The 16247-nt window shown below is 48.9% G+C and overlaps 1 protein-coding gene across 14 annotated transcripts in view; it reads right to left on the bottom strand.

Moving 5' to 3' along the window:
- LOC6561852 (nesprin-1) overlaps positions 1 to 16247 on the bottom strand; it is a 113494-nt gene that overhangs the window by 70447 nt on the left and 26800 nt on the right. For 13 of the 14 annotated variants that reach the window (XM_032735700.2, XM_032735709.2, XM_032735707.2 and 10 more), the window contains exons 6-7: positions 13611 to 16217; positions 112 to 13299 (exon numbers count right to left, since the gene is read on the bottom strand). In XM_032735700.2, coding sequence (XP_032591591.2) covers positions 112 to 13299; positions 13611 to 16217 — 15795 coding nt within the window. The remainder of the gene's footprint in view (positions 1 to 111; positions 13300 to 13610; positions 16218 to 16247) is intronic. The other variant, XM_032735703.2, reaches the window with a different exon arrangement.

Here is a 16247-nt window from a genome sequence, read left to right as displayed (position 1 = left end):
TTTCTTTTTTTGTGAACTACTGGGTGAACTCTTTCGAGTAATTTTAGTACATTTATATTATCATTTTGGTTAGCGTTGCGTAAGAGATTTGACGAGAGATTTGTCGCTTACCTTGGCATTGACCAAATCTTCGGTGGTTTTATTATCGGCTTCCTTTGATTTGGCAACGCGCTTGCTCATTGTCTCAATCCACAAGTTGATCTTGTTGAACTTTTGCAGGAAAGTCTGCCAAGCGGCCAAACAGGACTCCAGACCGCTGCGAGCATCTCGTGATAAGGCCTGCAGGGTTTCCCATTCACCATTCAGGTGTTTGATCTCTTGGGCCACATTATCTTGTCCTTCGCTGCCGCTGGTGGCAATCACCGCCTGGCTAAGCTCTTCGCAAGCATCCAGGAGTGATTTACCCTCCAGGGACGTAGCCTGTATATCACCCAGACGATTGAGACGATCCTCAACTTGATCTTTCTCGCCATGGCAATCGGCGCACTGCTCCACCTCGATGCGTGTGCGACGCAGCCAATCTTGCAACTCATTGTAGGCTTGCTTGTATTTCTCATGATTGTTCACCTGGTTCTCCAGCGACTCAATGATCTTGTTCACTTGAGCTTGCAGATCCTCGAACTTGCTAAGACCTGGTGCAAAATCGTTCTTGTCCAGACTGGTATCCTCACGCAGGCGTACATTAATCTTTTCCACAATATCGTTGTGTCCATTGATGTCACGTTGTGTGACACGGAATTTCTCCAGTGCAGCACGCTTCTCGCTTAGATCGTTCAGATACTCTTCACTGGCCTTAACACTGGGCTCAATGTCCTCCAGCCACTCAAGCAAAATCTTGTACAGCTTGAAGATCTCCTCCAACTGAGCGAGACGATTGGCCAACTTCTGTCGCACATCGTTGAGGTCCACGAGCAGTTTATCAAAGTCCTGCTTTAGGGCTTCGGTATCCTCTTGTATTTTGGCCGCACCATTCTGTTCGGTATTCATTATGACCTTCTCTTTGAGCTCCAGTAGATAGCGCAACTTGTTCTGGCCAGTTTCGAAGCCTTGACGCAAATTCTTAACAGTGTTTAATTTGATTTGCACCTCGTTGAGGGTGCCGGGTATTTGTTCGCAGTCTGCGAGCTTTTCACGCGTATTCTCAATCCATGACTGACATTCCTCGTAGAGAGTGTGATGTTGTTGATGCTCCTGGTAGTGCATCTCCAAGCGTCGCATAACCTCCTTGGCCAATGTAAGCAGCGCATTGTATTTCGTTGTCAGCTGCATGATAGCATTGCTGATGCGCGTATCGGAGCAAGTTTCGAGCAAAACCTGAGCCTTCATGTTCAGATGATCCAGTGTCTTCTGCCAGTCGAAGAGTGTTTGCAAATGGCCTTGGAATTGTTCCAGCACTACCTTCTTTTGGGTAAGACTGTCCTGCAGTTTATTGTAGGACTGCACCAAAGCTTCGGTTTTTGTTAACCACTCAAGCGCCTCGGTGTATTGATCTTGATAGTCTGACCACTTGACAATGCCCACCTCTAGGTAATCCTTTGCCTTGTTGAGGGCCTCCACATAAGCATCGAACTCCTCCTGCAGCAGAGCGACCTCCTCTTCGATTATCGCACAATCCTCGGGCTCTGCAGTGCGACAGGCAATCTCACCCTGTTCCAAAGCATTTTGCAGTTTTTTCGCACCCTCGGGCACCTCACCTTGCAAAATCTTTAGCTGATGTGTTTTCTCCGCCAGCGCCTGCTTGTCACCCGTTGGTTCGGAGCACTTGCTCAGTCGTTCCTTGGCATTACGCAGCCAGCTGGCAAAATCGTTGCCAGCATCGATCAGTGACTGATAGCTATCAATAGTGTTCTTCTGCTTGGCATACAGATCCTTGGCCTGCTTGGTTAGATTCTCGTACTTGTCGGATATTTCTGTAGCGGGTGCGCCCTGTTGTAGGTCGGAGGCCTTCGATGTCACCGATTGGATCATTGGCTCAAACGAGACAATGTCCTGGACAATGTTGTTGGTCTGGCGTAGATTCGCTTTGCGCTCGCTAAGACCACTACTGAGCCCTGGCTGACCACGCTGGGATTTAATAATCTTTTGCTCGCATGCCTGCTGCAGTTTGGCCTCCCTGTCTGTAATCCATTGTTGTAGCTGCGAATAGCTGGAACTGTAATCGGCCCATTGCAGTAGATTTGTTTCGAGCTGCACCTTGGCGGTGGACATTTTCTTAACAAGTCGATCCCAATCGGTTTGCAGCTCCTTCATTTCATTGTTGATGGCCTCGCGACCATCGGAGCGTGTATTCCGAATAATCTTTTCACCATTATTAATGGCTGTATGTACGAGATTTTGGCCTAGTTCACGATTGCGTATGAGGTCCTGAATGTGTTCCAGACGGCGCTGTAGAGCCTCCTTGGAACCGGCACCTTCGCCAGCCGACTGAATTGTTTGTTTGGCATTTGCTATCCATTCCTTGGCCGACTTCATATTGGCATCGTATTCGCGATGCTGATCGCGATTGGTTTCCACTTTCTTCAGCACATCCTTGGCCAAATTTACCTGTACCTGGTAGACGGAGCCCAAGTGTCTGAGCTGATTGTTGACATAGCTGTCCAAATGGGATTTGAGTAAGCCCGCCGCAGAAGCATTGAATTTATCAATATCGTCCTTGCCCTTCTCCAGGCGTGACATTACATCGCGCATATCAGCGACTTGCTTTTCCTTGTCGGGCAGATTTGGGCAGAGGTTTAGTTTGTGGTTCTTCACAAGTATATCGATCTGTTGGAGCCACTCCATAAGACGTTCATACTCCTCCTTATATGCACGCCATTGCACCATGGTAACTTCCAAGTTCTCCTTCTGCTGATTGATCTCGCGGAACAAACTTTCGAAGCTATCACGTAGTGCGCGTATATCATTGCGTATGATCTCTTGGCCCTGTGTCGAAGTACTTGCCAGAACCACCTCACCCGTGTGCACCAAATGCTCGACCAGCAGCTCACCCTGTGCTTGTTTATTCAATAGTTGCTCGGTGGCCTGCACAGCATTCTCGATGGCCAGCTTATCGCTGAGACTACTCTGTTTCAATGCGGGGAATTTCTCCCGAGCACGGCTTATCCAGCTAACAAGATCATCATAGGCTTCCTTGAACAGGCGATGATCTCGGTGCTGATCCTGGCGATCGGACAACAATTTCTGTGTCTTGGCAAACAATTCGTCGAAGGTGTCAAGCACTTTTTGTGCCTGGAAAGCAGCCTGACTCTGTTGGCCGCTGGCAATCATTTCCTTGGCTTGAATCTTCAATGAATCCACATCGATCTTCTCAACGCGCACCTTCTCCTCCGTCGACTTGACGCGATCGAGCTGCGCACGTTTCTCTGTCATTGTTGTCTGATGCTCACCCAATTCCTTCAGCAAGGCATCCAACCATTCGTTGAACTTGCGCACATTTTGCACTTGATCCAGGAAGCCTGACCATTGTGTGATGGAATCATCAAGGTTCGCCTTGACGTCCATAATGCGGAGCGCAATGCCCGACCACAGATCCTGCAATTCCGACAGCTCTTTGTTGATGGCCTCGTGGCCAGCGGGTGCAGTATTTGCCAGCACATGTTGCGCCTGCTCCAAGATCTTGAGCACACGCGCCGAACCTTCGTCCTTTTGCAGAATCACATCCTGTATGGTGGCCAGCTTTTTGTCCAACTCCTTCTGACTCATGGAAGACATATCGGAACAGTAGTCCAATTTCTCTTTAATGCCATTAATCCACGATGTGCACTCAGAGATCGAGTTATCAAAGTCCTCATGCGAAGTAACATATTGTTGCCAGCGATTGTTCAAATCCTTGACCTTGTGGAAGATTTGCTGATATTTGGTTACCAATTCGGGACCAGATGATCGAGTCGTGGAGGGTCCCTTCAGCAGAGTTTGCGCCTTTTCGGTAACATTATCCACTTCCAATTCCTTGGCACGAACATCACCCTGCAGAGCTTTCAACGCATCCAACTGGGCACGCTTCTTCGGCAGATCCTCCTTCAGATCGATGGCATGCAGATCATTGTCGGTGTCACGAATCCAAGCCAAGCATTGATCGCGCAGCTGCTCATACTCGGACCATTGCTGCAATCGGGATTCGATGGCTTCGATAGTCGAGCTAATGGATGCCAGCAGACCCTCCCATTCCTGTTGCGTTGTATCAATTTGCGATTTAATGTTCACTTGTCCAACATTAACAGTACCAGGGATAACCTTCTCGCCCAATGCACGAACTTGATCGACACGCGGAAACTCGTCGGCCAGACTGACCTTCAAATTCTTTAGACGATCCAGATTGGTGTGAAGAGATGTTTGTTCCAAATCAAGATCACCCCAATAGTGCACCGTATTCAATGTGGCATCAATAAACTCTTGGGCATCCATGACAGCCTTTGAGTATTGCTGATGGGCACTCACGATGCCCTCGTAGCGTTCGACGTAAGCTTGGGCGCGTTTTTGTAGTTTGCCAAAACGATCGTTGATATCCTTAAGGATCTGATCAACATGTGCAGTTTTCTCCGGCAAATTAGCTGCAATCTCTTGCAAATTCCCAACCTCCACTTGATGATTGTTGATATCGTTGAGTAGGTCACGATATGACTGCAACTTATTGCGTTTCTCATCCAGCGTTGTTCTCAACTCAATTTCAGTGGGCAACTCGCGCTCTACATTATCCAGCCAGCTCTTCAGACTGTCAGCAGTCTCATCAAATCCTGACCACTTGGCAATTTTATCCTGTATCTTACGAGCTGTGCTGGCAATATTGTCGAACAGCTGATCAAAGGTCAGATCATCCAATTGACTACGAATGGCTTCGCGACCATCCGTTGCTGTTGAACTGTAGCACTTCTCACCCAGTTCGACGGTGCTATTTAGGAGTTGTGTGGCGGTCGGTTGCTGTGCCAGCAACTCCTGTATGACCAGTTGCTTCTTGAGCAGATCGTCGCGAGATGCCACGTTGGTCAAGTCGCTGCATTCATCGTAGCGGATTTGTGCGTTGGCCAACCAGTCGGAGCATTGCTTGTACTTCTCGTTGAAATGACTGTGATCCTGAACGGCTTGCTCGCACTTCTTGAGAATCTCCTTTGCTGTCGCTTGAATAGATTGGAAACGCGAGGAGACCTGTTGCACATTGACTGCAATTCTTGTCTCGCCAGAGCTTTGCACCAACTCCGATGTATCGTCCTTCATTTTCTCGAAGTCCGCTTCGTTTTGGCGCAGGCTCTGCGTTAGCGACTGGAAGCGATTCAGCTGCTCTTCCTTTTCCTCAAAGGAGTTCTTTAGATTGTAGTTCTTGAGGGCATTCTCAGCCTCGCCCAGCCAGCTAATCAGACGATCCAAATCGACTTCATAGTCATTCCATTGCTGCAAACGATTCTCCAGGCCGCTCTTCACATCGGTCAGCGAGCCACCAAACTTCTCGAAATCAGCATGCAAATTGGCCAAATCACGTGTCATGGCTTCCTTTGATCTAGCTGGTATATTGCTCGCATGCCGCTCGATATGCTCCTCTAAGGCTTTCAGTTTAGCCACACCCTCAGGCAGTGCATCCTGGATCTCATTGATCTTTTGCAGACGAGCCTGCAGAGCCGCCTTGTTGCCCGAGTAGTCGGAGTAGCCGGTGAGACGGTCCCAAAGGTTCTTCTGATAGTCCTGTTGGGCTTTCTGCAGCTCACTGAACTGCTGATACACCTCGAAAGCGGCATCCAAATCGGCGACCAGCTTGCCACAATCCAGTCCAACCTGCTCATATCGCTTATTGATGTCAGCCACAGATTTGGCAATCTCATCAGCATTTGCAGGTGCTGCGCTAGACAGCAATGCTGCTGCCTTCTCATTGACAGCCTCGACAATGCGCTTATGCGAATTGATGTCTTGATTGGTAGCCTTATATTTATAGAGCTTCGAGCGAATTTCTTGTGCGCTCGTCCAGCTAGCGGGATTCTCATTGTGTATTAATTTCTCCACCTGATCCAGCCAGTTGACTGTCTGGCCCTGGATATCCTGGTAGCTGGAGAGCTGCACAGTTTGGGCCTCTTGCCGTTTCTCTAGATTGCGAATACCTTCGTCAAGTTTATCCCAACGGTCACGTATGTCACGCAGATCCTTGCGGATCTTCTCTCGACCCTGAGTGGATGTCTCCGGCAAGGCCTTCTCGCCAGCTGCATTCAATGCACCAAATAGGCTCTCGGCCTGCTCCTTCTCTGAAAGAAGTACCTGCAGAATGTTCGAGCTTTGCGTCGGTTCATCCTTGAGCGCCTTCTCCAGTTGGGTTTCAATTGGCTGCAGCCACAAGTCCACCTCGTTGTACTTGTCCTGGTAGTACTGATGATCATCGACCAGATTGGACCAGCGATTGACCACCTCTTTGCTCAACACCTGCAGCAGTTGATAACGGTTTGTGATTTGCGTTGTCAACGTCTTCAGGCGATCAGCACCGCAGTTGTTGAGCAAAGAGTGCGCCGTATCCCCGAAGGCATCGATCTCCTTTTCCTTTTGCAGGATGAGTTCACGCTGTATCTTGTATTTATCCATTTGCTCGACCTTTTCGTGTAGCGTCGACTTGAGTTGTTGATCGCGGAAGACAGCCTCAGCACTGCGACACCATTTGGTGAGCTCTTCAAGATTGTTCTCGAATTTGTGCCACTGTGCTAGCACATCCTTTTGCTTGCCTTCGATGCCCTCGATGTCATCGAAGTGACTCTTCATTGTCGTTTCCAATTCGTCAATTTCCTTCTCAAGCACTTCAATGCCCTTCTCCGAAGTGGCTGGTTTCACATTTTCAAACTGCGAACGTATCTCGCTAATAAGATTCATTGCCTGTGGTTTATTTTGTGCCAATTGACCGAGAGTTTCAATTTTACGCTTAATATCTGCCTTTTCACCGTAGGAATCATCACATTCAAGCAATTTAGCCTTCTCATTTGAAATCCATGTCTTGGCACCAGTCAGGGCATTGTTTAGCTCGCTGTGCTTCTGCACACAATTCTCCAGGTTGTGTAGGATTTCATCGGACTTTTGCACAATATTGTGAAACAACTGCTTGATTGATTGTAGGTAAATATTCAGAGAGTTGTCCTTGATTTGATCAATCAATATCTGTGCCTTGTCGCACACATTATCGACGAGCACATTGTGCGTGGTGATCTCCTGATGCAACAACTTGTGATTCTGGAGCTGGGCACGCTTCTCTTGCAGCGTTGTCTTCGGTTCGGTATGGCTCTGCATGGCCTTATCAACATCCTTCAGCCACTTGGTCAACTGATCCTGAGCAATGCTAAACTCATTAAACTGCAACAGGCACTGATCGATCTTATGCGTAGCCGAGTTCAAGTCATCCGTATAGTTGTCCCACATGGTGCGCAAGGAGCGCAGCTGTTGACGTATAATTTCACGACCTTCGGGACTTGTGTGACCGTACAGCTTCTCGCCGCGATCGATGAGACTCTCAAAGACAGTGGAGTCAACGATGCGTTTGTCTGACATCTCGCGCAGTTTGTTCTGTTGATCCTGCAGTGCGCTCTGGTCGCCAACAATTTCATTGGTTTTGGCCAGTTCAGTGGCGCAGGTTTGCAGATCCTGCTTGAAGTTTTCAAAGTCGTTGTCGAAACTTTCGTGATCCTTGACGTAGTTCACATACTTGGCAATGGACTCTTTGCAGAGATTCTTGAGTGTTTGATAGCGTGTATTCAAACGCGACAGTTTGAGATTCAAATCCGTTTCACCTTCGATTTCACGGCCCTGATCCATGAGTTCGCTTATGGCAGCACCGCGACGCTCAATATCCTTGGCATTATCCTGCAGTTTCTTCAGATGTGCGCTCTTCGCTTCGGCCGTGCTCTTGAGATTCTGGTTCTTCACCACAGCCTCAACATTTTTCATCCAATTGTCAAGCTCTTCGATGATCGAGTCAAACTCATCCCATTGCGAGCAGAGCTGCTTGAGTTTAACCAACGAGTCCTGGCATAGCGACATAAACTCCTCCCACGCTTGCTTAGGCTCCTCAAAGCCCTTCAGCAGAGCCGGATGACCGTTTGGATGAGTTTGGGTAAGCACCGTTTCCAATAGCTTGTGGCAAGTATCGAAAATGGAATCACCTTCGGGCTTGTGCTGCAGCAAATTCTCGACAACAATCAGCTTCTCCTCAGCGCCCTCCTTCTCAAAGGTTGTCTCGTTCAGTATATCAATAGCTTCCGATTTGATGGTGTTCAACCAATCTTGTGCCTTCTCCAGCACCTGATCGTAGGCCTCGTGCTTGACGACCTGATTGCCCACAGTGTTGATACGATCGGAAATCTTCTTGGAGATCGCATTGTACTCCTGAATGGACTCATCCGTTTTACGCTCAGACTCATCATCGCATAGGGTGACAGCCTTGTCGTGCAATTGCTTCAGTGCGTTCTTATGCAATGTAATCTCTTGCAATTGTGTCTTATAGTTTTGGAGAGCTGCTTTCTTGGCCGCCAAAGTCGGGTAGAGTTCGTCGGCAGCGGTGACTTTGGCCTTGGACTCGTTGAGGTAGTGCGACACTTGAGTGTAACTCTCCTCAATGGAGGTCTTCTGTATAAGTACACCCTCAACCTGTTGCATTAGCGCATTGGCCTCGTCACGCAGATAATCGTATTTCTCGCGCATTTGTCGCAAATCAGCTCGTATGTGTTCACGATTCTCAGGTGAGACAACGGGATACAATCCCTCGCCAATGTCAACAGCATTGTTCAGCAATAGCTGACCATTATCGAAGGTTTTCAGATAGTTTTTAATTGTTTGTAATTGTTGGGCGGTGGCCGATGATGAGCCAGGAGAGCCCATGCGTGCAAGTTCCTGGAACTCAATCTTGGCATCGCCAAACCATTCATTAAAGTCCTTCGATGCCTTGCCGAAGTTCGCATTCGACAATTGTGCGGTGCGCATTTTATCCATGTGGCCAGCCAAACTTTTGGCAACCGTCTGGTAGCGCTGCACCAGATGTGTCACAAATTGTCCAATACGCGCCTCGGGATTCTTTACGATTAGCTGCTGTGATGTCTGCTCCAGACTGTTGATGATGGGTTCGTGGGCCAGCACATCCTGCTGCAAGCTGGCCAACTCTTGTAGTTTCTGTGGCACCTCGGGCAGATTCACCTGGCTGCTGGTCTCCGCTTTGACGCGACCCTCAACATCACGCAGCCAGTTGGATATTTTCTCATTTGACTGCTCGTACTCCGACCACAAATCGACATTCTCATCCAGAACGCCTCTGATGCGATCAAAGCTATCCTGCAACGCCTGCATTTCCTTGCCCATCAGCTCTGCATCGCTGTTAAGCTCAACCAAATTCTGTGGCGTCTCCACAGCCTTGAGCATTTCGAGTGACTTTAATGTTTCCGCATGGCGCGCCTTGCAGTCATCAATGCTTTTACCGACCTCTTGCAGCGACGATTTCTTCACGTCCAAGTTGTATTTGTCACTGGTTGATTCGGGCTGGCACCAGGCCACCTTCTCCCGTTGCGTTGTAATAAGACGCTTCAGCATGCCCACCTTATCGGCATGGAATTTCTTGAGGAACTGCAGCAGCGAACTTTCGATCTTCTTGGCATACAGATCAACGCCCTCGTAACGTTTCTGTACATTGTTCAACTCCTTGGGTATAATGGACTCATTGAATGTGGGATAAAGATTACGCAATTCATCCACTTTCTGCTTGATATTTTCGATTTCGTTGCCGCTGTTCTCCAGTTGAGCGCGCAGTGCACGACACTGCAGCAAACGCTCCATGATCTTATTGTTATCTCCGGACATATCATCGCATTTGATAAGCTGTTCACGCAGCTTGCTCACCTGCTCGCCAGCAATCTTCGAGCGTCGGCGCAACTCCTGTTCCTGATCATTGAAGGATGTGGTTACCGCGCTCAGGCGATCCGCATTGTTGCTAACCTCAGCGAATTGATCGCCAAGTAGTTGATTGAGTGTGGACAGTGCGGGTATCTGGGCACCATTGTTGATCTTAATCAAGTCATTGGTCTTCTCCAGAATTGTATCCTTAAGCGCCTGATACGACGGCAGCTCAGTGCGGTACTTGCTCAGACGCATGGGACCGAATTCAATTTCAATTGAGTTATCGGCAGCATCGCACAGACCCTGATTGGTCTCGGATAGCCAGGGTAGCAGATCCTTTTTGGCATCCTCAATCTGTGACCAAATAACCGCTTCCGTTTCATAGACATGCGCGTTTTTGGCGGTTTTATCGTGCAGATCCTGCCACTGCTGTTTGGCCTTGGCCACTTCCTGGGGCACCTCTTGAGGCACTGGCTCACCAATGGCACTAAACAATTTGCCCACATTGTTGCCGCGACGATCGAGCTCATCGAGATTCATTTTGGACTTGCGCAACTGTTCCATTGTCTTGCGTGTCTTCTCAGACGCTTGCTGCAATGCGGTCTCATCGCCCGGCTGTTGGGGTATGGCATTGAAGAGATCCTCGGCCTTCTTAAGCTCTTTGGAGAACTTGTCCTTGGACTCGGCATACTCACGCAGCGCCTGGCTGATGAGATTGTATTTCTGTATACGATCGGCAATTTCATTCTGCAACGAATCGTAGTTCTTGTCCAACACCAGGAGACTCTCCTGTATGGCAGGCATGCTGGCAATATCCTCGCGCATCAGCAAAGAGCCTTCGTCGTGAATGCGATTCTTAAGATCTGCCTGATATTTCAGAGCATCATTCAGCGCCACCAGATCGGCAATGATCTGATCAATGTTATTCAGATTAGGATGCTGTTTCAGGATCTGATCAAGCTTTGCGCGATTCTCGTCCAATGCCTGGCCAAAGTTATGCTCCAGGGCGTGGAACTTGTCCTTCCTCACCGTCATCTGTTGCAATTGCTGTTGCTGATTCTGCGATCGCAGTTTCAGATTCTCCAGCTTGTTTTCCACATCGTTGACAATCTGTGTGGCAATCAGCGGCCGACGAGAGAGTGCATCACGCAATTGTATAGCCGGATTCTCATCGATTTCCTTAGCTTGGCCCTTCCAGTAGCCCAGACCCTGACCGAGATGATCGATCTCCTCGCTGGCTTTCTTAAGCTCCTCGACGGCGGGTCCCTCGGGCTTCTCCAACTGATGCTTCAAATAATTCAAATGCGATTCAGTATCATGCTTCCAGCCCAAAAGCTCAGTCCACTTCTCCAATGCGGCCTTCTTCTGCAGCATGTTCGATTCGAGATTCTGGTAGTTGACCACTAGCGCTGTATACGCATCATTTAGCGCATTGGACTCTTCAGGCGTGGCGCCCAGAGCCAATTGCTTGACCTCATCGTAGATGGCATTGAAACTGGGTTTCTTATCGGCATGCTCCTGCAACAGGGCGTGGATGACATGCAGACTGGTCTCCACGCGTTCGGGATTGATTTCCTCAACTTGGGTGACCTGATTGCGCAACTGCTCCATCCAATTGGAAAAGTTTACCAACTTTGCATTGAAGTCTTGACGCGAAATGATGGCGTCGGAGACCTCGTTGATATTGCCACGAGTGGCCTCGGAGAGTTTCTGCAATTTACCCTTCATGTTGTTCACGCGATCCTTGACGGCAACGGCGCCTTCGGGCGCTAAATGTAAACTAATTTGATCGGCATTTTGACCAAGTGCAACAAGTTTGGCCTGCTGCTGCGAAATCTCATTGTTGAAGGACTTTAGTTTGACCAGCTCCTTGTCCAGCTTGTCAATGTGCGGCGTATTTAAAACAGCCGGACGCTTACCCATTAGCTGTGCACCCTGATCAATCCAATCATCCAATTTGGCAGCATCACTATCGAAGGACTTCCAATTGGCGACAAGCTTCTCGAGCTTGCCGCTGGCCTGTTTAGCATTTTCATGGACCGCAGTCCAACGGGAGTGCATGGCATCTAATTCATCGGGAGCATTGGTTTTGCATAACATTTTATGACTGATGCTTGATATGCCATGGAGTTTGTCCAGTTGGTCCAGGCATTGTGTTTCAAATTGTTTGGCATTTTGTTGCATGGCAACGGCTTCGTCAAGTGTGATGGGCTTAGGAACTATATTATTTACCTTGACCTCGCTCTGCTCCACGGCGGGCTTGATCTGTTGCAGTCCAGCCTGGAAGTGCTGCCAGTTGACCAGATCCTCCTGCACGGCCTGCGACTGATGGTCCACATTGCGATTGATCGCGCTAAGCACTTCCTGCAGCTTGGAGATTTCACCCTTGAGGCGCTTCGCTTCGGCAACGTTGCCCTCTTTCGGTGCCAGCTCGGATGCATCAGCGGCCAACAAATCCAGCTGCTTCATGCGCTCGCCGAGCACTCGCTTAAAGGACTGCACCTTAACAACACGCTCCTCAGGCGTCAGATCCTCAGATTGCAAAGCTTCAATATTTTTGGGTGCCACTTTGTTGGCCCATTCCTGCAGCTCGGCGAGACGTGTCTTGTAGTTGTTCCATTTGGCGCTGTAGTCCTCTAAGTAGCCGACACGATCCTTTACATGCTCCATGGTGTTGAAGAACATTTTCTCCACCTCAGTGACTTCCTTCTCGAGTATGGGACGTTTATCGGCAGCAGCCAAAGGCGCCAACTCCGACTTCAGGGCATGTAACTTGGGCAACAATTGATGTGATGCCTGCTGCAGCTGCACATTTAGATCACGTTTCGACTTCAGATCTTGGCTTACGTTCTTCGGATCGGTTTGCAGTGGTGTCAGAGCACGTAGTTCCGTCTCAGCGGTTTGCAGCATGGAGAAGATGTCGTTTTTCTGATCGACAAAATCACTCCACACCGCTTGAGTGCCCTTCAGTGCTTGCAGTTTGTCTGAGGATTCGGTATAGGCCTGATTCCAGCCGGTCTCCAGATTCTTAACCTCGGAGTTGACAAAGGTCGGAGCATGGACATCCTTGCTGAGATCGCGTCCACGTTGCAGCATGGACATGATATGGGGCCTCTGATGATCGAGCTGATTAATAGCATACTGTTGCTCCTCAATTTGGCGATTCACGCGCTCCAAACTATCGGGTGCCGGTATATTGGCCGTCTGATCCTTGACCTTGGTCAGCAGGCAGACGACTTCGTGAACCTCGCGACGATATGTGTAACACTTGGAGAACACTTCCGTTTTGACCATGGTTATCTCGATGGTGGGTATTAGGTTCTTGTAGCGTGCAATTAGATCTTCGAGTTTCTTTTGCTCCAGATTAGCCTCGTCCTCGGTGGCATAGCTGAGCAGAGAATCGAGTGTTTTGACCAGCCACTTCATGTCCTCACGTTTATTATCTGCATCTTGGCAGATTTTCTGAAGCAAAAAAAAAGTTTATTAATTAAATTGTATTATACATACAAACTACATTAATTTAAACGAATTATGTACCTCAAACAAATATCGGGTTTTCTTATATTAAAACTTTTGACTTTATTTTAATGAGCAAAGAATTTTGCAATTTTAATTTGGTTGAGGTAAATAAATCATATTGACTAGTATTATAGTAGATAGGCAAAAGCAATTAATTTAGTTACCACTAGTTCCCTTAGCTGCATGCAGGCGTTATAAATGGGGATTATAATTTGAAGCTGACTGTTTTTTTAAGGGATTAGCATTTAACTCACCTGGAAAACAACCTTCTCCTTTTCAAACTCCTCCATGGTGTTGACCTCATTAACAATGTTCTTGAGGCTCTGATCCACGCTATTCATCCAATCGATCATCTCATTGAATTTCTGATGATAGCCCTGCCATTGAGCAGGTATTTGCTGCAATGTCTGACGCATATCGGCGAGTCTGTTGGACACCATTTGCCATTGCGACTTGGCATTATCGTATGCCTGATCCAGACTAATATCACCCGGCTGCTGTTGTCTGTGCGCCTGTGCAAGACGCTGCATATTTTGTAGGCACTTCTCCAGGCGCGGCACCGCATCCTGTTGAAACAGAAATTGTTGATTGCGTTGCAATATGGAGTCAACATCTTCGTTGCGATTCAGCGCCTGCTGCTCCAGTTGAAGTTCCTTCTCGACGTCTTTGAGTGACTGATAGAAGGCATTCTCGTCCAGACGGAACTCGAGTTTCAGCAGATGCAATGGTGCCTGGGACAACACATTCTTCCAGCGCGACTGCAGCTGCTCGACACTCTGAACCACATCCGCTTGCTCCTGGCTGGGCAGCGTTGTCAGCAGCTGCTGGGCGGACTGAACCAGATCGTTCATCCAGCGATCGTTGACCTGCTCGAAGAAGTACTTTTGCGTTTCAATCGTTGTCTTCGACTCAATGTGCTTCTCCACGAGCATGGACTCGGCCTGGGTGAGCCATTCGTTAACAACGCGCTCGTTATCCTTGAAGTTACTCCAGCCACCGACAGCATCGCTCAAGCGCTGCTCCCACTTGCCCGCATTCTGTATGACATAGTTGAAGCGTTCGTTGAGCTGCTGCATCTGCTGTGCAGCTGGGGCCGTATCAATTTTATCATCGGACGCCACATTCTTGACGAGATTCTGGAACACCTTGTTCTTGCTCTCAAGCATGGAGCGATAGTAGACGGTGCGTGAGAAGTAAGTCTTGTGCGTGTGCAGCTGCTCATTGATGAGCTCCCGGCCGCCGGTTAAATTGTGTGTGCCCAGCAGTTGTTCGGCTTCGCTCAGCCATTGATGAATTTCCTTTTGGCCCGCCTCCAGCGATTCTTGCTGTATCTGCAGCTGATGGAAAAGGTGCAGCTTGGCGGGCATTTGGGCGCGTATGCGCACCAGAGACTCCTTCTCCTGCTTCAGTAGCTTCATCATTTTGTCCACCTCATCGCGCGACAGATCCTGGATGAGGGACTGGAAGTTGCGACTGATGGTCTTGAAAAGCTCCTCATTGTCATCGATCTCACTGGCGAGCTGCTGCAGCTGTTCGCCATAACGACGTATCTGCTCGCTGTTGCCGAGTACCTGACGTTGATCCAGGACACTCTCGGCGCCACGCAGCCACTTGGAGAGCTTCTCAATGCCTGACTTGTATTCCTGTCGTGAGCGTATAATATCACCAGCATGCATATATTGCTTAGTATTGGCAAACAAACGGTCGAAGCGCTCAGCTAAGGCGCCATGACGCTGACGCAGCTGCTGCGCAATTGGCTCCTCACAGGATGCAATCAGATAGTTTGCTGAATTGCTCAGGGCATCAAATTTATCCTTCCACACGCTGATGTCCTGGAAGAACTCCAATCGATCGTCTTCGCTTTGATTCAGTTTCTGCTCGGCGAGCAGTAGCCACTCCTCGCAGCTGGGTGCCAATTGGTTCCAATTGCGCCAACAATTGACGACCTCCTCAAGCGAATTCTGACAGCATTTCAACTCCATGGAGACACGCTTCCAGCGCTCCTCAGTTTCATACATGAAGCGATCGATTTCATTGATGTCTTTGCGGGCAACGTTGCCCTCCCGCTTGTATTCATCGACGACCTGTTGCATGTCGACAAAGGCTTTTTGGAACTCCTGGAAGATCTTGTTGCGTGAGACAAAGTTCTTATACTGTTCCAATTGCTGGGCGACCTTCTCCTCTTGCCCGTACTTGCCGGTCCAGCCACGCATTTTATTCTCCACCAGATTGAGGAAGGCAATTAGGCAACATTTGTGCTCGAGGAATTTCAAGCGAATTCTACGCTCAGCGGACTTGGGTCCGATCTCTTGCAGGCGTCGCTCCATGTTGCGCAGCTGCTCCAGTGGCACCTGTTGAGCCAGTGGCGAGCGCTTGGCATTGTCGAACATGGCCACAATGCGCGGCAGATTGGCAAAGAACAGCTTGTGCTCCTCCAGCTTTCTACTGATCACAGCAGCTGTCTCCTCATTCATCGCATTGGGTATATCGTTGTCCATCAAAAGTTTTTCGGCCTCGGCCAACCATTTGCCGACCGTACCGAATTCGCCGGGCAGCTCAGCATCCAATAGCCAGAGCCAGTACATCATCTGGTATTGGAGACGCTGCCACAGCTCATTAATCTCATCCCACGATTGACGTGAGACCTGCAGAAAACCACTCTGGCTTTCAACCAGTTGCTTCAAGCGGTTGTAAGCCGCCAAATGTGCATCGACTTCAGAACGTGCCAGTAGATATTCACCAAAATCACGTGGAAATGAGTTCATCATAACCATCGGCTCGTATTCGGTGGTCTTTTCCACCAGGAAACGACGCAATTCATCCACTTCTTGTTGCACATGTGACGCTTCACGCGAGGCACCCTGAAAAACATTTAAATTGATTAGCAACTG

The sequence above is a fragment of the Drosophila grimshawi genome, unplaced genomic scaffold, assembly GCF_018153295.1.
Source record: "Drosophila grimshawi isolate 15287-2541.00 unplaced genomic scaffold, ASM1815329v1 contig_1377, whole genome shotgun sequence".
In the NCBI taxonomy this organism is placed as follows: Eukaryota; Metazoa; Arthropoda; class Insecta; order Diptera; family Drosophilidae; genus Drosophila; species Drosophila grimshawi.
The sequence above is the reverse complement of the archived record's forward strand: the minus strand, read 5'-3'. Positions and strand labels throughout refer to the sequence as shown.